Below are 23167 nucleotides of genomic sequence, written 5' to 3'. Positions count from 1 at the left end.
GCGTAGAGTGGAGCGATGCAGAGTACAGTAGTGTAGTGGCATAGAGTGCATTGGCGTAGAGTGCAGGAGAGTGGTGTAGAGTGGAGTGTTGCAGAGTAGAGTGTAGTGGCATAGAGTGCAGTGGTGCAGAGAAGAGTGGGTAGAGTTTAGTGGTGGAGAGTAGAGTGCAGTGGCGTAGATTGTTGTGGCATACTATACTAGTGGTGTCAGGTGTAGTTGCGCAGAGTAGATTGTTTCAGAGCAGAGTGGAGTGGTGCACGGTAGAGTACAGTGGTGGAGAGTGCAGAGTGGATTAGAGTGCTGTAGTAGAGTATAGGGTGAATTGGCATAGAATGCTCTGGCGTAGACTGGAATAGTACACTGTAGAGTGCAGGGGCAAATAGAGTGCATCGTTGCATAGCAGAGTGGTGTAGAGTGCAGTGGCGAGGAGTGAAGTGGTGCATAGTAGAGTAGTGTGGGGTACAGTGCATTGGAAGTGGCTTAGAGTGGAGTGGTGCACAGCAGAGTGCAGTGACACAGTGTAGAGTGACATGGAATGGAGTAGCATAGTGTGGATTAGAGTGGAGTGGGGTAAAGTGGCGTATGCTTGGTGTGGTAGCACACTGACATTACAGGCAGCACATCTTCAATTGAAATTACCATTACATTTGCACAGACATACAGTTTTATTGATAAAAGTACACAGCGCACAAACACCTAGCATTTGATTTGTTTTGATCGTTTTAAAATATTTGTTTCCACCACACTTCAGAATTACCAAAACATGTGTTTTATTTGTGCTTTTCAAAATGTGATATATTCTCAAATATCTGTGCAGTTCAATTACAGACATTTACATTTTGTTGTGTGCTAACAAAAAAAAACATAGTAGAGCCTACAGCAAGCACAACCCCAGTAGCCAGCATGATTGTCACATAAATCCTCTCACTTTGAAGTCAGAGAAAGAAAAGTAAACATCATGCTTCCTTGAAGACAAAGCCTGACATTTGACCTCTGCCTCTGAATGCACAGCAAATGTGACAAAATAAGAATACGTTTTAAAGGCCTGTTTACAGAAATCCAGAACTGGTGGAAGAATACAGTAAATAGGGTGTGGCAATGGAAGTGATTACCTCAAGCTGGACAGCCTAAAACAAACAGGACACAATTACGATTTTGGGTGGACAGCACCTGACCAACCATCAATTGCGGCACACTCGACATCTGCCGTTGTGTTCTACCCGACACATTGTAGGCTTCTGGTGGAGGGTCCGTCTGCTGCACTTCCCGTCAGAGCATCGGAAACACACATAATCGCATAATGACGGAGTAAAGGCTGTCGAAAGTTACTTTGGGGGCCCTTAGCAGGGACCCTTTCCCTCCAGGACCCCCCTATGGAGCCTGACATCTCTGCACCATGTGGCAGGCACCGCATGGTGCCTCCTACAAGGTGCAGGGATGTTCAAAAACATACATTTTTCAATTGCATCTTGTGCTGCGGGCCTTTCCTGCCTGCCGCACAGGCTGCCATTGCAAAATGGGTGTTTCAAACTGCTCATAGGGCGGCTGCGTCCAAATTGTGCAGTTGGAACTGCCGACCTATGGTCAGGAGGTTCCAATCCACAACCATGACCTGACATCCTAATCAGGCCCATAGAGCCAGCAAATAGAAAGCAAGCAAATGTGAGTTACAAACCACAAAGCCAATGGGTGGAATTCATTCCCAGGGAGACTTTCCGAATGTCCCCAAGATGTTGTTAGCAAACCACACAGCTGCGCTGTCTGGTAGGCTTGAACCTAAAAAGTAGGCATTGCCACTGCAATAACCTCTGCATTTCATTGGCTTGCTAATTGTGATAGTGTTCATGTAAAAGTTAACCGCATTTGTGTTCTCAAAACGTTGACACTTTAGAAACTTGAAAGTTCAAATGCAAACAAATACATTTAAGTCGAGTATACAAATGCTACAGAATTATTTTATCGAGGTCTACTCTAATGCCAATTTTTTTGCTTACCGTTTCGTTCACAGGAAGGAATCCTTCATTCAAAGAAACAACCCGGAACTGGACTACAATAGGAAACACAAATAGAAATTAAATCTCTGAATATCACAATCACACATGTTACAAATCTGGTTTAGCTTTCCTATGTTGTGCAGGATAAATGTGATGATCGCCTCGGACTTTATGACCGCCCGAAGTCTTCGGAGACCAGGGGTACACATTACAAACATAAATAGTAGTGATAGTCAAGGTATAGTAAGGCCAACAGCAGCCCATCACAAACATAAAAAGAAACTATTCCTAAAGCACACTTACATAATAAAATCCAAATGTGCACAGTTTATCAGTGCCTCAGGTAATCAGATGGTATAGACCGGTGGTTCTTAACCTTTTGACTTCTGTGGAGCCCCACTTAATCATTGCTGGAATCCAGAGCCCCTACTATATAATTACTTGAATCCTGGGACACCCCATTGAGTTGTTATTGGAATCCGGGGACCTCAGCTTAAACAATTTTGATAGTTTGAACAGCAAAATAATACCAAAAATTATGAAAACAGTTATCCATCAAACCAATACACATATGATCAAGGGCCAGATGTACGACCCTGGAAATAGCACCTTGCAAATTGCAAGTTTTTTGCGACTCACAATTTGCGTGGTGCTATTTCCAATGTACAACTGTGTATTTCACACTGTTAGAGATTCCCAAAGTGGTCGCAAATTGAGAGGCTCATGAATATTAATGAACTTACCACAATTTGCGACCCCACTGGATATGGCAGGGCCTGCCAGGTATGGTGGCCTGCTGGACTCAGCAGACCACCATGTCTGAGACTACTTTTAAATAAAGCAGTTTTTTTTTAATGCATTTTTTTTAAAAACTGAAACGTTTTCGTTTAAATTTTTTAAGGGCAAGCAGTGGTCCCTGGGACAAATGCCTGCCCTTAAAAAATATTTTTCCCTTCATTTGCAAAGGGGAAGGGGTCCCCTGGGGACCCCTTCCCTTTTGCAAGTGCATTACCACCCTCTTGAAGAGGGTGGTAATTTGCGAGTGTTTCAAGCCCGCAATTGCGGAAGCAAAACATTCTTACATGAAGTTGCTCTCGCTATTAGGAAGGGAACGCCACTTCCTAATAGCAAGTTGCAAAACCTTATTTTGCGAGTCGCATAAAAGTGCGAGTCGCGAAATAGGGTTTGTACATTCCCCATGCTGTTTTTGCATGCGCAAAAGGGTTTGCAAACCCGTACGCGCATGCAAAAATGGTCATACATTTGGCCCTAAATATTTTATTTACTTTACAAACAAATATCAAAAATCAACATTTTAATTTTAATGGGAAGGGTTGGAGCTTTTCTAAATTCAGTTCACCCATCCTCCATATTATATTCTGTTTGATTCTCATGCACTGTTACTATGAATCAATCTGAGGATACCAAATACATTTTTAGTATCCAATTTCAAATTACGTCACATTTACAGAATGTTTTAAAAGTTTCAGTTTTACAATTTGTTTCTTTGTTTAAACACACTTTATGAATATGTTAACATTATTTAATTTTCTTAGAAGTCGCAGACCCCTTGATTTGGCCTCGTAGACTCCCAGAGGCCACCAGACAACAGGTTAAGAACCACTTGCATAGACTGCTGTAGCTTGCCTAGATTCTAAAGTCATTGAAAGTGCGGCGCAAGGACATGAAACAGAAACGGATAGGGCTTGTTGACATGTTAGCAAATGGTAAGACTAGGAACATGGTTAATGACTGCATCATTGGCCACATGCAGCCTGGGGTAAACGGCTGTTAATTGCCTTTTCCTTTCACTACAGCAAGTCATTTTCCCCATGGCCCCATAATTTCGGGTTGGGAATTAAAAAGCGCCATTATGACCTTCGGTAGTGAGGAGCTTTATAATAAAATGCACTCTCAGAATGGTGCAATAGTCCTTCATTAACAGTACGTGCAAAGCAGAATGTCCGACACACCACAAACAATACTGTGAACACACCCGCAAACAATACTGTGAACACATCCTAAAACTTCACTTTTAAAGACAAGGGCGTTCTAAATGATTTCCGAAATTGTAATAATAAATAGAGGAGCAATCGGCAATCTATTTAAAGTGTATTCTTGATAGCAGTGGCCTGGTAGAAAACTCTTGATATTTTAATTCCACTGCAAGAAGCAAGACATTTGTAATCATGTTTTCTCTTTACAGTTTATGGTTAACTTATATGGAACTAATGACGTTGAAAGTGAGAGGCATTCTACCGATTCTATTCTATGCGGATGACGCTGTTATATTAGCTCGTACTCCCATGGAGCTACAGCACGCCCTCGTAAAGTATCACGATTTCATGGCTAACCTGGACCTAAAAATAAACATCAAAAAGACGTATGTTATGTCCGCAGGCCCAAGGATGAAGAACATCAAGGCCATGTATATTGAAAATTGAAAATTGGATACTACAACCACCTATCCTTACCTGGGCGTAGTATTTGACAACAAATGCTCCTGGAAGCCTGCCATTGAATCAAGGAAGCTTACTTTTAAGAGGACAACAGCCACCTTGGTTAACTTTGCTAATAAATTAGGCAGGCGCCCCCCGGTAGAACTTCTTGAAATCTATAGGGCTAAATGCATCTCAAGTGCAATATATGGGGCTGGGATCTGGGGTTTCTCCAAGGTTGAGGAGGTGCAAAGGGTGGAAAATAAATTCTTAAGATTCATCCTGGCAGTCCCACAGGGAACTTCAACTTATGCATGCCACGTGGAATTGGGATTGACCTTCATAACTGATCTGATAAGGATCCAACCCCTTCTTCTGTGGAACCGCATATGGTCCTCTAGTGAAACCTCTCTCTGTAGGGATTCATTGAGGACTGTATATCCCTTGATAAGGAACACAAAATCACCTGGATAGCGTATATTAAGAAATTCTTGGTATGCAACAGTATTATACTTCTCCTTCTACAATTGCAGTAATACCAAGGAAGCGGTTTAAAAAGGCTTGTTTGAGTCATCTTGAATCCCTACGACTGTCTAGTGAGGTTTCTAAACCAACTGTGCAACACTCACTACTAACACAAACAACAATGACGGTCCAGCCTTACTTAACCTTTGGGTTTTCGGGTTATGAAAGACTCTTGCTAACCAGGTTTAGACTAAACATCTTACACCACCCAGTTTCCTTCCCTAAGATTAACACCTGGGAAAAACTGCCACAACCATGTCCCTGTGACGATAGTTCCCCCCAAACCACGATTCACACACTACTTTTCTGCAATTTTTATCAGGAATTGAGGAAACACTGGCTCACTCCTATCTTAAAAATTATGGGCCTACGTAGGTGTCGGCCGGCATTTCTTGCCCTTCAATTTCTAGAAGTTGAACCTTTTGCTAAATCAATAGTAAACTTCATGAAATTGGCTATTAAACATAGGCAGAATCTCGAGCAATACTGACCCGTTCCTTTTGTGATAGTAAAACTGATATGTTCTTCAGTCTGTACACTTCGCTGTACCCTTGTATTAACTTTGATACTGTGAATGATCCTTATTTTAATCTATAAGCTTTTCACGTTGTCTGTAATGTCTCATTCCGTGTATATGCATTAGTAGCTTATACTCCCATGGTCGTAGCTTCCATATCAGGAGTAAAAAGTGCTTCCCTACAGGAGGAATAGAACATTGAGAAAACCCATCCGTTGCTAATCTTTTTTATTTTAAAAATGAAAAACAAAAAATCACTGTCATTGTGATGATATTTTACTATGTATTTTTAAAAACCCTTTTTAAATGTATCCTTTTTTTACCTAGATGTAACATACATTGTGCTTTTATGGATGTTTTCTCTACAACCGAATAAAGCTTGACTTGATTTGATTTGATTTGAAAGGCATTCCCTCCAGCATTAATCAGTCTTAAATTGGCAGACAGTTGGTATGTGATCAAGTATAAATTGATGCTCAGTACCATAATCAGTGGAGAGAGTTTACAAGACAGCTCGTTTACAGCCAGAGAGCTGGTCTGGCAATCCGGACACTCTGGTATTTCTCTGGTAGGCTGCTGTCTAGAAAGCTGTTTTCAGGGTGGGTTGAACTGTCATGGTCCCAGTGGGTGTGCAGAAAGTCCAATTGCCCCATTGTAGCCTCAGCCCCTGCCATTGCTCCCATCTGGTTGGGCAGCACGTTTGTTCCCCTAGCCCAAAGCAGAACACTTTTAGAGACTGCATGTTTTCCAGGGCTGGGGAAGCTAGAAACCTATATATAAAACAAAGCTACCGTACCTGTGCGTACACACGCCTGTAGAGGGTTTCCTCCCAGGTAAACACAGGGAAAGGGTGTGGCATAATGGCCAGAGCTGCAGACTTGAAATGGGGAACCAGGTTCGAGTCTCCACGTTGACTCAACATCCTGTGACTATGGGCAAACCACTTAATCTACTTGTGCCTACCTAAAATTAATGTGATCTAATCTTATGTAATGTACATGGTGTGCAAGTAAAGCGCTCCAATACCTTCGGGTCGAGTTCCCGCTATGTAAAACGGCAACAAAAAAGAATATGAAGAAACATGTGAACGCGGAAGTGAGGGTCTGCAAGTTACTTCCTTTCAATAGCAAAAACAGAAGGAAGAGAGAAGGGCACTAGGGCAGGCTTTTGTCTATCTCTATAGCAGTATGTTATGCAGGAGGACAGTTTTTGTCAAACACCTGCTTCAGCTCTCACCCTACAGCTCATGGTACCTTCTACAACCCAAGCTTCCTCTGAGTAGCCGAAAGAGGAGAGAGCAGGGGAACAGGGGCGTTGTAAGCTATGGTTAATCACAATTTGGCAACGCTGCAGGCCCTTAAATGGTGCTGACCATACATGGAAAAGTGGACTCTGACATGATTATCAATGAGGTTGCCTAAACTAGAGCAAAGCAGATGATTGCATGCATTGGTCTGTTACACATAGTGGCTTCCGAACTGATGATGGTACTGCACATGCCTATCCAGTGCTACAGAATGGCAATGACGCTTTCCACAACAACAACGTAGTTCTAAGCATGATAATAGTGAATTAACTAATGCATTACTGTTTTATCATACTGTGGAAACATAGACATGTCCTAATAATATATGATTTTCAAACTCGAGGAATATAGATACTGGCATCATACTAGTACCTAAAGCCAAACCGAATGTATGACTCCTGTGTGATAAATGATATGCACCTGAACGATAGTCCTGGCACCAGCAGCTGTCCTCCAAGACAGTGACCTGTCTCCTATCCCCCTCAACCGTATCAAAAATGTTGAAAATCAATACTCACCAGTAACCTCCTAGCATTTTGAGACATAGACATACAGGTCCATCTACAAGTTTTAATAGCGTACATCACAACACTCCTACATTCTTCCACCAGAGTTGAATAGGCATCATGACAGACAAGATGGAGGAGGTTGCTCTTGAATGATGTAATATGTAAAAGAGAAGACACCGTTTGGGCTATACACAAGACAGCTCTGCCTTGGAATGTTAAGATGCAAGCTGTTGAAACTTGTAAGAGGGTCCTGTAAGATATGAATTTTACCCAAAAGAATACCAATGATTGAGATCAGCACATCGCTAGAGCTAGAAAAAGAGATGGGGCACAAAAATATGGTTTTACAAAAAAATGACAATAGACCTGATGCCTAGAAGCACCATGTTTCCGGGTGCACTACAAGCACGAATGCTGGAAAGAAATACTACCTCGTTCGTGGGATCAGGCAGAGTTTCAAAGGGCATGTGGCTGTGTGTCCTAACTATGAGTAATAGTCCTTGACCTCACAACTATCTTGGTGAATGATTTAAGGGATTTTCCTGACCTAAAAAGCAAATTATAATAGGAACTGGCCAATAAGGCTGATGAAGGCTGTAATGTTTTGCATATAGCCGAAAGACAGCCTCAACACTATTTTGATGAGCTATACTGTCGGCATCCTGTTAGGTGTAGGAGAAATGAAGCAAGGATACATATATAAGAATATGAGCAAACAGGAGAATATTGAGTGCAAATTGTGAATTTGAATACAATGATTATATGTCCACAAAAGATGGAATAGATGGATATGTTAATCTGGTGTGTTTATAATAGCAAAAGAGAAGAATTATGACTGAGGCATTGTTTTGAAATTATGATGTCAATTCCGGCCATTGGTTAGTTGTTTGATTTGTTCCCAAACGAGGTTGGATACCTTAAGTTTACAAGCCTGAAGAAGTTTCGCCCAAATATGTTCTTGGTACTCTTTTTTTGGCCAGTATTATGTCCTTTTTAAACTTTTTTCTTGTTTTTGAAATTAGAAGCAGGAGTTCCTGGTGGCGTTCTGGTCCCCAAGATCGTAGTTGTCTGAGGTACTTATGTAGTTGTTGTTTTTGTTTCCTTAGGCTATTGGTGAACCAGGCTGCCCCTTTTGGGCTTCCTGCTTTGTGGGCGTGTGCGTGCTTGGAAAAATTCTTGTTAATTTCATAAATAAAACACTGCCAAGCTTTTATAGTCAGTGTTTCGGAGTTGGATCTTTCCAAAAGACTGGTGTATGTACTTGTGATGTCATCGATGTTATCCTTGTTCCAGCGGAGGCTTTTAGGTTATAACATTGTGTTAAAGATGATAGCGCCTTTGCTTTCTCTGAAGTTGCGAAGGTTTTTAATAGAGTAAAGATTGCAGTTACTGGTGTATGCTGTGGGCCGATCAGTCGAGCCTCGACCATTGAGTACACACATTGAGAGATCTTTCAAGCGGGCTACACATATCTTACCAGATGTGTCCTGTCGATTAAGGGCTGGTGTGGCATCTGTTTTGCCCTTGCTCCTAGCGTATTGTAGATTCATATTGAAATCGCGCGACAGGATGATATTAACATCTGGATAGGTGAGTTTTAATGTTGTTAATGAAGTAATTAATTGTTCAGTTCTTAGCCTCTTTTGTTGGGATGCGGGGTGAATATAGATGTTAAATATGAGCAGGCTATAAGACACAGAGACATCAATTTTAACGCACAACATCCAAGAACAATCTAAATCTATATTAGAAGTGTGTTATGGGATTTCTGTTGAAATAATGGTAGAGAGACCCCCTTTTGCTCTTCCATATTTTGTGGCTCTCTTAGCCGGGTTCAAGAATTCTTTTGATGGAGTTTTCGGCCAAGATTCTTGAAAAAGGAGAATATTGTACTGTGTAATAAAGTCCATGAAATCGGGGTCTTCTAATTTTGAATGCAGGCCGTGCACATTCCAGGAACAGATGCTACAACCTTGATGTGTTTGTGGAGCTATTGGTGAGGTTGTTCAAGCCATTCCCAAGGGAGTGCCTTCTGTGTTCGAGTCCAGAGGACCCGAAAACATACTAGCTTCAAGATGATCAAAGGTGATGGTAATTTTCCTGGTCGGGTACTCTTTACCCTTTATTTGGCTATGATCATTCGGGACTTTTGTGCCTTTTAACAGACTCGCAGTATAAGGTGGTGGTTGTAATAGACTAGGGTAATGAGGAGGGATTATCTTTTTTAACTCGATTCCCTAGTTGGCAAACTAGTCCTTCTGCTGCCAAATCTGTTCGGTAAGCATATTGTTAATAAATGTGGCTGTTGTGAATTCTTGACCGATAAGACTCGGATTTTGATTAAACTCGATACTTTCAATGTCATTGGTATTTATATGGCTTAGAGGTGGAAGAGCTTTAAATAATTTGAGCAATACACTTCTATTAAGAATGTCTTGCGTTCCCCTTGAGACATATTGTGGATTGAAGACCAATTTGTTGTTAACTGGGGGATCATACTGCGACTCGTTGTCTAAGGTCCTTTCCGTTTCTTTATTCACCACCATGGACTCTCAGGAGATCTGGGGTAAATCTCGAGATTCCGGAGTGTTTTTTTGTTGATGGATTTCGCCTCCCCTGTTTGTTTCCGGACCTCGGCTTACGTATGTCCCAATTTCCTCAGCTGAGGTAACCACACCCTGTAGGCAGTGGATCCCTAGCTTTTCCCACATTGTTAAACCCTTGTTGGTCCATTTGATTAAAGACACTTCAATGCTCCTCCCATGGACTACTGAATGCCAGAATTCTTTCCAACAATTGCGTCAAGCTCTATGTTCTGCACCAGTATTAGGAAATCCAGACTACACTAAGGCCTTCACACTCTATGTAGACGAGAGGGATGGTTGCGCTCTCTCAGTTTTAGTACAGACACATGGTGATAATCAGCGTCCTCGTGCATATTTCTCCTCTGTCCTTGATCCAGTTGCTCGTCCGTTGCCAGGGTGTTTTAGCTCTGTGGCAGCAGGAGCTGTGTCTATACGCCAGAGTGAGGGGATAGTCTTGTCACATAGATTGCTTGTGTTAGTGCCCCATTAGATGCCATGGAGGAATCTATCTCACATTGGATCACAGGGGCTGCAGACATCCATGCCCCCTGGGTCAAGCCCCCTCGGTCTTGCGCTAGTAATAATCACAGATGGTTTACCCCACAACTTCAGGCGCAAAAATTAGAAGTCCGTAAGAAAGAAAGGACCTGGAGGACCAACTATTCCCAACAGGATAGGGTGACCTACTGTGCTGCCCGCAAGGTCTACCAGAAATCCATCCTGGCACAGAAAACAACTTACTTTTCTGAGCTCATCACACACTCACAAAATAAATCCAAAGACATCTTTAAGATGGTGAATGAGCTCTGCGACAGCGACAGAACGGTCCCCCCGGTGGTCCCTACCCAAGCATGGTGCGACTCTTTAAATTCTTTCTTTATCAATAACATTTTGGACATAAAACAATGCATAATCAACTCTCCAGTCCCACTTCCTTTGGATGATTCCTTTTTTAACCCTTCTACACTCGAGGCTTTTCCACCGATTGACGCTAAAATGCTGTCCGAACTCTTTAACCGAGTTAAATCAGGTTCTCCTGATGATGTTTCCCCCCACACATATATAAGGACATAGGCCTAGCCATACCTCAGAGTATTCTTCCCGCACTAAATGCTTCTCTTATCAGAGGCAGGGTACCATCTCGATTTAAACAGGCACTACTCATCCCTCTGCTGAAGAAGCCGGGTGCAGACCCACAAGTCCTGGTCAACTATAGGCCTATTTCCTTGCTCCCATACTTGTCAAAATTACTGGAGGCATATACCTCTACCTATCTCTCTAAATTTATAGAGGACAGCGGCTATCTTGAACCCAACCAAGCAGGTTTCCGTCCCTGTCATTCGACGGAAACGGTCATCCTAGCCGTCCAAAATGCATTAAGATCTAATGCAGACAAGGGCATCCACCAGGCCCTGGTCTTACTTGACTTGTCGGCCGCGTTCGACACGGTTGATTTTTCCATCTTAATCAACCGTGTCGAGCAGGCCTTAGGGGCACAGCTCTTGAGTGGATAACCTCTTTCATCTCGGACCGCACTCAGTCGGTTAGACTGGGCTCTTTTACCGCCTCTAGAACTGGTTCCACATGCGGGGTCCCACAGGGGTCCTCACTTTCCCCTTTGCTTTTTAATCTTTACATGCGCCCCCTTCTGCATCTCCTAAAGCAATTTAAAGTTACAGTTTACAACTACGCTGATGATTTGCAGCTTATCTTTCCCCTGAATGCACCCGATTCTGTCATTTAATTCCAAGCAACAATGCAACTGATACAACGCTGGATGAGCCTTAACCATCTTAAGCTCAACCCGGGGAAAACCGAGCTAATAGTCCCCGGGACCAGTAGTATCAGTTGGGGCCCACATTTTTGGCCTATTAGTCTTGGACCTCCGCCGCCCATCGCCTCTTCGGTGAAAAGTCTCGGAGTCATTTTGACCTCTGACCTATCACTGAGGGGCCAAGTTGGCGCGGTTGTCTCTTCCAGCTTCTATCAGATAAGAAAGATTAAAAAAATAGCGCAGTTCTTAACTTTCTCAGCTCTTATTCAAGTCACCATCGCCTTGGTTCTCTCTAGGTTGGACTTTTCCAACAGCATCTATCTGGGCCTTCCTCTCGGTCTCCTTAAACGACTGCAGTTAGTGCAGAATCAGGCAGCTAGGCTGCTTCTTAAACAGCCTAAGTGGCAATCCATCAGGCCAGGCCTTGAACAACTACACTGGCTGCCTGTCCCCCAAAGAATAATGTTTAAGACCAGCTGCATTATATTCAGGAGCTTACAGGAGACAGGGCCACAGTTCATCACTCAGCTGGTCACCAGATACAAGCCCATTTTGAATCTTCGCTCCTCCAATAAAGACCTCTTGATTTTTCCTTCTTACAACAGGAAACGCCAGGGTGGTAGCTGTTTTCACCACCTAGCTGCTGTTTTGTGGAACTCTCTTCCGCTGACTCTCAGGCAAAGCCCAGATCTTTTGACTTTCAGGCTCTCTCTTAAGACCTGGCTATATAAGCAAGCATATCCGCAGTAGATTTGTTATGTTATGTTCCTTCCTTCAACAGCGCCATGAAGCACAACACAACATGTTTTGTTTCAGCCATTTTCGAGATAAGATTTACCGTGGGGTTATAATGCACCTCTACCTATATGTCTGGCTGAATCACAGACAACCCAGGAGAATGGTCTCCACAAGCTGCAGAGGGACTCTGCTCATGCAGGGGTACACTCTTCTTGCCTTCAGGATTGTCAAGGCCTGCTATAGGGGTCACTTATAGGTTTTAAGTGTAGTGAAGTATAGATATAGTGAATCTATATCTAAAGTAAGTGGTGCAAGCACCAGCTTACACAGGCTGGAATGGCAGACCTGTAGTTCCATTTGGCATGGCCTCTTGTGGGTGGCATATTACATGCTTCTGCCCGGCAGAGGCCTCTGGGGTACCTATGGCCTGGGTACATGTGTACCATATACTAGGGACTTATAAGGGTACCCCTGTACCCAATCTGGAGTGTACCAAAGTACATTTTAAGGAGAATGCAGATAGGCTGGGGTCCTGATTAGCAGGATCCCAGTCAAACCAGCAAAACACTAGGCAAAAAGTGGGGGTAACCATGCAGTCAGATCCTACCTTCCTACAGTGCCTACGCCAGATATCAACCAGGCCCATTATTTGTAGGAGTACAGCTAGCTATGTTAGTTCTTTCTGTCCCTTGGTATTGCGCGTGTGGTCTAAGCCTTGCTCGACTACATCATTAAAGTCTCCTCCTATGATGTGGATTGAGGATTCGGTTTCCAGTAGAATCTCCGCCACCTTGTCTAGGGTGTATTTTTGCAATCCAGGTGAGGCATATACATTGACTAGGTACAGATCTCTTCGTCCCTATAGCCCGTGGACCCCCACAAAGGTACCATTGGGGCATGTCCAGGTTTTGTCGATTCAAAAGGTAGGGGGTCCTTTTCATTATTACGGCCACTCCTCTAGAACCCAATGTGAATCCTGCGTGTGCCAAGGTTGTATATGTACCTCTTCCAAGGAACGCACTGTTAGTACCCCATAGATGCATTTCTTGGAGCAAGATTATGTCAGGTTTTAGTCTCTTAAAGTAGTTGGCCACCAACTCTCTCTTAATTTTGTTTCCTAGCCCATTTACATTCCTTGTCAATACTGAGTACCCCCCTTACCCTGACCCTGTGTCTCGATGGGTATTCCTGTAATCTAAGCAAACACAAAGAAATGATAGACGGAGCGCTGCAACTTTTCAGACACTCATCCCGTCACAGATCTGGGTTGAATCCATCATCGTTCTTTAGCTCACTTTGCCACCCCAGTTCAGACACAGCTATATGCAAATCAGTCTTGACCCTGTGCCTCAAGGGAACGGTCCGCCCGAACTGCCAGGCCATCTCTTCCCTGGACCAGAAACAAGCATTCTGGGACTGGTAACAGGCTAACAGCCCTCATCAGCCAGGGAAGCTTGGAGCCAGTGGCAAAGTGAGCAAGGGACCCATGTCTGGGCTTACCCTGCCAACTTAGGGCAAACAAAGTAAACACAAGAAGAAGATGGGCGGAGCACTGAAACTTTTCAGACACTCACCCCCAGTCACAGATACTGAGTAAACCTCCAGATCCCCTAGTAATCCAGGGACACACTGAATATGAAGTTAAGGACATCCTTGATTCCAAGTTAAAAAGGGAAAAACGTTTTTATCTCGTAGACTGGAAGGGGTATGGTCCGGAGGAGAGATCTTGGGAACCAGTGTCTAACATTCATGCCCCACAGTTAATACAAAGATTTCATGCACAGAAACCATTCAAACCAGGACCGATAAATCGGTCTTTGAGAGGGGGTACTGTCAGGAACCTCAGGATAGCCGTCATTAGTACTTCTAAATTATGTGCCAGGAAACGTCCCTTGTCCAAACCCAATAGGGTAGGAGTTTGGTTTCCTTATTCCCCGGTCACGACCTCCTCCCAAGATGGCCGCCGCAAGTGCCGTCTTCTTCCCCAGCAGGGTTAGTGCAGCCTAGTGTACCTGGAACTTTCGCTCTTTACAAACTGCACACTTCAACAACGTTTCGTTTTGAGTCAGCCGCAGTTTTCCGTTTCTCTGTGTCAATAATTTATGACAGGAGAAAGCGGAGTTGGTGAGAGAGAGAGAGCAAGGTCTGAGTAATTTATTACCAACGTCTTTGGGGTTCTGTCAGAGTGAATTCCTCAAATTCGACTCTGGACTGAGTAGAGCTCTTGAGAATATTTCCCAGTGCTTCGTGCAGCGTCTTCTGAGACGAAGTTCATTCAGCCGGAGAGACATTAATTCAGTCTTCCTACACTCCAGTGTAGAGATTGGAGTTCCTGAGGAAGAGTCTTCAGTTCGCCTTGGAGTTGTGTGCGAAAAACAGAATTGCCAGCAAAGACAGTAAGAAATTCGCACCTGAGCTAAGCAATGTAACTTTACTCCCTGACTATTCCTTATTGCGCTTGCCCTAGTTTTTCCTTTTCCTCCTTACCTCCCTTGTACCTTTTTGCGCGCTTCATAAGGATCCCTGGAGTCAGGACTGTACATTGCTTGCACTGGACTACTGAATCAGAAGAACCCCAGTATCAAAGTATCTACAGGAGAGTTTACAGGTATAGACAATAAAAACATAATACTAGTAAGGTAGAATGTTATTATTAGTTTAAGTCTATATCCAATCCCTTTTCTATTCCAGCACTACGCTCCCTGTAGGAAAATTACCAATAGAAGAGAAGCATTGCCTAGAGAACTCCTGGTAGGATCAGCTTCAGTTATTACATAGAGTCTAAGTTGTAGAGAAGATTGTGGTATTCCAAAGATTGGTCGCAGTGGTCCTATTCCTACCTGAGACGACCGAAAGGATACCAGCAGTTGTCAAGGTTTTCTCTTCTCTATCCACTTCCCCTTTTCCCCCTTGCTGGTGAATCTGCTTCTTAAGCGGAGGCACTGGGAGGTGGGCAATTGGGACCAGCATCCATACTGCTCCTGCGAAGGTTCTGGAGACTTCTGACACCCGAACTGCCACGCCATGACTTCCCTGGACCAGAAACAAGCATCCTAGGACCGGTTTCAGGCTAATCGCCCTCATCAGCCAGGCTAGCTTGAATCCAGTGGCAAAGTGAGCAAGGGACCCACGTGTCCTTGTGTTTGCTTTGTCTGCCCTAAGTTGGTAGGGTATGCCCAGATGTGGGTCCCTTGCTCACTGAGGGCTGTTAGCTCGAAACCAGTCCCAGGATGCTTGTTTCTGGTCCAGGGAGACATGGCTTGGCAGTGCGGGCTGGACTGATTCCATGAGGCACAAGGTTCTGTAGTTAGGGATCTCTGTTATAGTCATAATCTAGTGAATAGTCCCGCCCATGTGCGTGGACCCCGGAGCAATCAAAAATAATCTCTTACAGTGTCGAAAAATGCAGAAATGCACAGACACTTAAGAGAGAATTTAAAGACAGATAATGCAGCCTAAAAAGGCTACACTGTCCAGTACTTCAACTAGAAATTCCACCATAAAATCCACAAAAACAGCAAAGCCTGTACAGATTTCCCTTGCTTCAACAGCAAAATCCCTCAAGAATGATAGAGAGAAGGACCTGGACAGACAAGCCCCATAGGCTGCCATTATGTGGCTCATAACAGGATACTGTGCCTTTAAGAGAACTTTCCAGAACTTCACAGTATCCCAGAATGCACTGCAGGTCCCAATTACTTTCAGTTCTTTTTTCCGGCTCCTGCAAGCAGGACCCTGGAGCATTGAGCTCTCCCTTTTTAGGGTTGTTTAGTGTTTTTTCATTGAAATGTCGTTTTTGAGTACTTTTAAAGTACTTTGTGACTTTTCTTCTTGGTGTTTGCACTCTTTTTTTGTCGAATATGCCTTCTTTATTCAACAAATGCCCTGAGTGCTCCAGGAAGATGGCTAAGTCAGACCATCATGAGGTGTGTATCCTCTGCCTGCCCTCTTCCCATGTTCCAGAGAAGTGTGAGATCTGTAAAGGCTTCTCTGGCAGGACCCTGAAAGACAGGAGGAAGATCAGACTTCAGGGCCTCGAGGAAAGGAGGCTGAAGGCTCAAGGTGGGTCTGCTGGGGCTTCATCTGCCCATGCTGAGGCCTCTGGGGGGCTCCCCAGGGGCAGGAAGTCCAGCAAACGTCCTATTTCTCCGTCTGGATCGGTGGCTCCGACCACGACGTCGAGAGGAAGGTCCACGGCCGGTTCCCAGTCTCCCCAGGGCTCTGGGTCGAGAAAACGTCGCCCGTCGACGTCAAGGAGCCTACACCCGCCGCCGTCGAACCCAGTGACGGATTCTTCGTCGTCGCCATCGGCATCGGCGTCGACGTCGAGTGGACGGCGTCGACGGGCCAGGCGTCGGCGCTCGCCGTCGAGGCGACACCGCCGTTCGCCATCAAGGACGAGGACATCATCGTCGTCGAGGGGATCCTCGTCGTCGAGGCCGCCGTCGAAGCGGAAGAGATGGCCGTCGAGGCAGAAGGGGTCTCCGGCGAAGAAAAAGTCGACGTCGAGGCGATCGAGGTCGACGTCGAGACAGTCGAAGAGGTCGCCGTCGAGGCGGTCGAAGAGGTCGCCGTCAAGGCGGTCGAAGAGGTCGCCGTCAAGGCGGTCGACGCCGAGACACAAGCGATCGTTGTTGAGGTTTCGAGGATCGCCTATCTGGTCGGGATCGACGTCGAGGCATGGAAGCCGGTCGACGCCGAGGCATGTAAAACGGTCGACGCCGAAGGGACGCTCGACGTCGAGGGACCTACGCTCGACGTCTGGACACCGTTCTTCGAGGTCAAGGGGGCGTGAGGGCAGACTGAAGACTGTGGGGGGCTCCCCTCAGTCCGGAAAGGATGGTGGGTCACCGGGATGGGTGTACTCGGAGGTGTATACCCCGAAGAAGTCTGTTACACCTCCTCCTCCTTTGCCCAGAGGTCCTCCTCCGAGGGCTCCGACTCCTCCGCCGTTGCCTCCTCTACCTCCCCTTCCATCGGGACCACGGGCCCCTGTGCCTGTCACTCCTCCTCCTCCGGTTCCACCGAGATCGGTGTCATTGCCCAAGTTTCCGACGCCTCCAAAGAAGACTCCTAAGTCAAAGGACCCTCCTAAGCCCAAGGCGTCAGTCCCGGGGAAGCCGGCTGAACGTCCCAGACCCAGGAGGTTGAGGTCTCGTTCAAGGAAGAGAGACAAATCTAGGAGCAGACACAGGTCCTCCACTAGATCCAGGCATCGCCATAGGAGGCATAGGGCCAGGTCCCGTTCCACCTCTAGGACCCGTTCATATTCACCTACATTGTCAGACTCACCGGAGACGCGGGTGTCTCCGATCGATGACATTGGCACGTTCCAGGAGGTTCTCCTGAGGGGGGCTGTGAAGCTGGGGATCACGGTGACGGCTCCTACACCTACGACGTCCGTGATCTTCGAGACTTTGCACAAGAAGCATCTGTCTCGCCCTCTACTACCTTTGGTGCCAGGGCTGGTTGAGCCTGCGGAACAGCTCTTCCTTACGCCAGCGGTGGTGAAAGCCGCTCCCTCCAGGCTTCTAAAGAAGTACAGGGCTCCCGACTCGGATCCGGCCTTCCTCCGGATGGATCCAGTGCCAGATTCGGTGATTGTGACGGCGGCTAGGAAACTACACGCTACCTCCCCGTCCTCCACGGTGCCTCCGGATAAGGAGAGTCGCTGGATTGATTCGGCTGGAAGGAAGGCGTGTGGGACGTCTTCCACGACAATGAAGGCCTCCAGTGACTCGCTGCTGCTGGGGCGGTACGACCGTGCACTGTGGCATTCCATGGAACAGTTCGCGGAACTTGTCCCGTGTGACAGGAAAGAGGACTTCATGGAGATAGTTCAGGAAGGGATGCTGGTCTCGAACCAGGCCATCAGCGCTGCGGCGGACATTTCCCTGTTGGCTGCGCATGGATAATGCCACGGTATCAATCAGCGACGCCATGCTTGGCTCCGGCTTACGTCGCTCAAGCCTGAGGCGCAGCAGCGAGTGGCTAATCTGCCGTTTTCCGGAGAGACTTTGTTCGGGAAACATGCAGATGATGAAATGGCCCGGATGAAGGCCGAGGCTGAAACCCTGTCGGCTGTGGGCTTGGAGAAGCCCAAGGACAAGAAACCCTACCGCCAATTCCAACGACGGTTCGGGTCGCAGGGTAGAGGAAGAGGACAGTCTTCTGGGCAGCAGCAGCAGCACCAGCAGCAACAGCAGCAGTATAGGAGACCCTTCCAAAAACGTCAGAGGGGTAGAGATGGACAGCAGTCCTCTACTGCGAACAAGGGCCCGGCCGGGTCTCGACCCTGAGCGGTTACTTCCCCTTCATCTGTTACCCGCTCCGGTGGGGGAAAGCGTTCAATTTTTTCTGGCAGAGTGGAGAAAAATTACTCAGGACAAGTGGGTGCTGAATATTGTTTGCAATGGATACAGTCTTCGGTTCACCAGCCCGCCTCCATCGATTCCTCCGGTCAGCTCACAGTATCAGCTGCGCGAGCTCCAGGCGGAGGCCGATATCCTGTTAAGGAAAAGGGCGATAGAAGACGTGCCTCTGTCTCAACGAGGGATAGGTCTGTACTCCCGGTTCTTTCTGGTCCGCAAGAAGGACAAGAACGAGTTCAGGCCCATTCTGGACTTGCGGCAGGCAAACAAGTGGATTCGCAGAGAAAAATTTCGCATGCTGTCGTTGCATCAGATTTATCCTCAGCTGCAACAGGGGGGACTGGCTTTGCGCCATAGACCTACAGGATGCATACTTCCATGTGCCCATTGCACACAAACACAGGAAGTTCCTGCGATTTCAAGTCGGTGCCAATCACTATCAGTACACGGTACTTCCGTTCGGGCTGAAGTCTGCGCCCAGGACGTTTTCGAAGTGCATGGCAGTGGTAGCGGCACACCTGACGAAGAACAAGGTGTTTGTCTACCCGTACCTGGACGATTGGTTGATCAAGGCCTCCTCCTTCTCGGAAGCTCAAGCACATTTCCAGAAGACGTGCGTTCTCTTGAACAAGCTGGGGTTGCACATCAACATGTCCAAGTCTGTCCCGACTCCGGTCCAGTGCATCCACTACTTGGGAGCCTCCATCAATACGCTGTCGGCAAGCATGTCTCCTTCGGAGGAACGACGATTATCACTCCTTCGAAAGGCTCAGGCTCTCATGTCCGCTCCATCTACGACAGTGAGGACGGTGTCTTCTCTACTGGGATCGATGGCCTCCTGTATCTTCCTGACGCCACATGCGCGGCTGCACATGAGACCGCTGCAGGAGTGCTTGGAAGATCAGTGGGACCAGAAGAGAGGATCTTGGGACGACAAGATACGACTGTCTCTACATGCTCTTCAGTCTCTGAAGTGGTGGTGTTCAGCGGAGAATCTCCTGAGAGGGGTTCCCTTCCACAAGGACATTCCCACTCAGATTATCGTGACGGATGCTTCTCTCCAGGGATGGGGAGCGCATTCCGGAGACCTGCAGATTCAAGGGACGTGGTCCCCGACGGAGTCCACGTACCACATCAATTTCCTGGAACTCAGAGCTGTTCACTTGGCACTGAAGGCCTTTCATCCGTCCTTTCAGACCAACTCTCTGCTTGTACAGACGGACAATACGACCACGATGTATTACCTCAACAAGCAGGGAGGCTCAAGATCACGCACCTTGTCACAGGAGGCGCAGGCGATCTGGCACTGGCTTCTGGCTCGAGGACTGACGATAACGGCCACCCATCTGCCAGGTGTGCAGAATTTTCAGGCAGACGCACTGAGCAGACTGCTTCAGGAAAACCACGAGTGGGTCATAAACGACGAAGTACTAGGAGAAGTCTTCGAAAGGTGGGGAACTCCAGACGTAGATCTGTTCGCCACCGCCGAAAACAGCAAATGCCGAGACTTCGCCTCCAGGTACTACCAGCCGGGGACGCTGGGGAACGCGTTATGGATCAACTGGTCGAACAGCTTTCTGTACGCTTTTCCACCCATTCCCCTGATTCCGAAGGTTCTCATCAAGCTGTCCCAGTCCAGGGCGAGGATGATTCTGATTGCCCCGGAATGGCCCAGACAGTGGTGGTTCACGGACCTGCTTCACCGGTCTCTCCTTCCTCACATGAAGCTGCCGTGCAGGCCGGACCTTCTCACGAAGTTCGGGGGGCGGATGTTGCACCCCAACCTCTCGTCTTTGAGTTTGGCGGCATGGCTCCTGAAATAGTGCAATATGGCCATTTGAATCTCCCAGAGGATTGTATGGACATTCTGAAGGAGTCTAAGCGACCTTCCACTAGGACTTCGTATGCTTATAAGTGGAAGAGGTTTTGCATCTGGTGCAAGTCTAAGAACTATGACCCTACGACATGCAAGGAGGATGTCATCCTTCCATATTTACTACATCTGGCGCAGTCTGGCCTTAATGTTCATTCCATTAAGGTTCATCTGGCTGCTTTGACTGCCTACAGGAAATGCCCTTCACAGACTTCCTTCTTCCAGATCCCTGTGATCAAAGATTTTCTGGAAGGCTTGAAGAAAGTGTTCCCTCCTGTCAGGCTTCCTTCGCCTTCGTGGGACTTGAATGTGGTGCTGTCCAGATTGATGAAGGAGCCTTTTGAACCCATTCATAAGGCTTCGTTGCAGCACCTGTCCTGGAAGGCGGCGTTCCTTGTGGCCATTACATCGGCCCGCAGGGTGAGTGAAATTCAGGTGTTGTGTTGCCAAGAACCTTATACTGTATTTCATGCTGCTAAGGTTGTTATGCGTACTCACCCTAAGTTTCTTCCCAAGGTTATTTCTGATTTTCATATCAACCAGACTATAACTTTACCTACGTTCTTTCAGAATCCTTCATCTCCAGCGGAAAGGTCTTTGCATTCCCTGGATGTGAGGAGGGTGCTGAAGTTTTATCTTGATAAGACCAAAGATATTCGTAGGTCAGACCAATTGTTCATCAATTATGGATCAGTCAGGACAGGTCTTGCTACCTCTAAACAGTCCATCTCAAGGTGGATTGTGTCCTGCATACAATTGTGTTACTACAAAGCTAATAAGACCTTAGGGGGCAAACCTAAGGCTCATTCCACAAGGGGCAAAGCTGCCACGACAGCTATGCTTCGTAATGTTCCCATTGCAGAGATCTGCAAGGCGGCCACTTGGAAGTCGGTCCATACCTTTGCTAGACATTACTGCCTGGACGCTGATGCTAGGGCAGACGCTCAGGTTGGGCAGGCTTCGCTGCGGAATCTGTTCGCACAATAGTGGCGTTATTTATTTTTTCTCCACCGCCGCTTGGTGTGGGGATGGGCTTGCCATTCTATTCACTAGATTATGACTATACACAGAGATCCCCTACTACAGAAGGAGTAGTTTCTGTCCTGTAACTCCAGTTCTGTAGTAGGGGTATCTCTGTTATAGTCATAAGCGCCCGCCCTCCTCCCCGGTGGAGAGAGATGTTTACGTACGGAATGCTACAGGTCTGGCGTGTTACGCCTTCAAAAAGAACTGAAAGTAATTGGGACCTGCAGTGCATTCTGGGATACTGTGAAGTTCTGGAAAGTTCTCTTAAAGGCACAGTATCCTGTTATGAGCCACATAATGGCAGCCTATGGGGCTTGTCTGTCCAGGTCCTTCTCTCTATCATTCTTGAGGGATTTTGCTGTTGAAGCAAGGGAAATCTGTACAGGCTTTGCTGTTTTTGTGGATTTTATGGTGGAATTTCTAGTTGAAGTACTGGACAGTGTAGCCTTTTTAGGCTGCATTATCTGTCTTTAAATTCTCTCTTAAGTGTCTGTGCATTTCTGCATTTTCGACACTGTAAGAGATTATTTTTGATTGCTCCGGGGTCCACGCACATGGGCGGGACTATTCACTAGATTATGACTATAACAGAGATACCCCTACTACAGAACTGGAGTTACAGGACAGAAACTACTCCTTAAGACTGATTTGCATATACCTGTGTCTGAACTGGGGTGGCGAAGTGAGCTGAAGAATGATGATGGATTCAACCCAGATCTGTGACTGGGAGTGAGTGTCTGAAAAGTTTCAGCGCTCCGTCCATCATCTCCTTGTTTTTGCTTGATTCCTGTGATCTAACCATGTTGAATATTTCCAGATTTGTTTGTGCTCCTAACTGTCCCTACTTCTATGGTCTCTTTATCTGATATTTGATGGTAAACAACCCTCTTTTTGTCACAATTTATAATTCAACTCCCAAACATTGACCCCCCCTCCCCACTCGCTCCCCTTACCCACACACCTATCCCCTATCGTCAACATGACAACTTCAGCGTGGGTTAAGACTAAGAGGTCTGTATCCCTACCTATTGATTTACCACATAGAAATACCCTTTACCCTACTATATAAAGATGAGAGGGGTATGCCCTATCATAAGCGCAACACCCAATAAATGTTGTGTGTGGAAGTGTCTTAGGGGACTTATGCCGGCTTACTGTTCTCCGGTCTCCGACAAGAGTTGCTCAACCATTCTTACGTCCCTCCTGCATCTGCTGTGACTTAAGTTGTTGGTCAGCCACAACGGGGTCCGATTCTTTCATGTGTGTGATCTTCTCGAGTAGTGAGTGGTCACCATCCGTATCTATCATGCGGTCTTATTCCGATAGATCTGGGGTGGTATGCCAGCTGACTTTAAGTTGTTTTTGTTTTTTAAGCATTTCCTGTTGGTCTACTTCTGACTCTGTGAAGAGAATTTCTTCTGTGGGGCGTTTGCTTTGTTTGAGGGGTGTCCCCATCCATTTCATGCTCTCCCAGTTGGGTCTTTGGCTCCTCCTGTCTCTCCTATGCTTAG

The 23167-nt window shown here is 46.4% G+C and overlaps 1 protein-coding gene across 1 annotated transcript in view; it reads right to left on the bottom strand.

Annotated features, from left to right (window-relative positions):
- Positions 1 to 23167, bottom strand: part of LOC144818753 (alpha-2-macroglobulin-like) — a 1363397-nt gene that overhangs the window by 1098878 nt on the left and 241352 nt on the right. Inside the window, exon 4 of the mRNA XM_078676468.1 lies at positions 1995 to 2047. Coding sequence (XP_078532594.1) covers positions 1995 to 2047 — 53 coding nt within the window. The remainder of the gene's footprint in view (positions 1 to 1994; positions 2048 to 23167) is intronic.

This window comes from Lissotriton helveticus, chromosome 2_1 (genome assembly GCF_964261635.1).
Source record: "Lissotriton helveticus chromosome 2_1, aLisHel1.1, whole genome shotgun sequence".
Lineage (NCBI taxonomy): Eukaryota > Metazoa > Chordata > Amphibia > Caudata > Salamandridae > Lissotriton > Lissotriton helveticus.
This window is presented reverse-complemented; position numbering and strand designations above follow the sequence as displayed.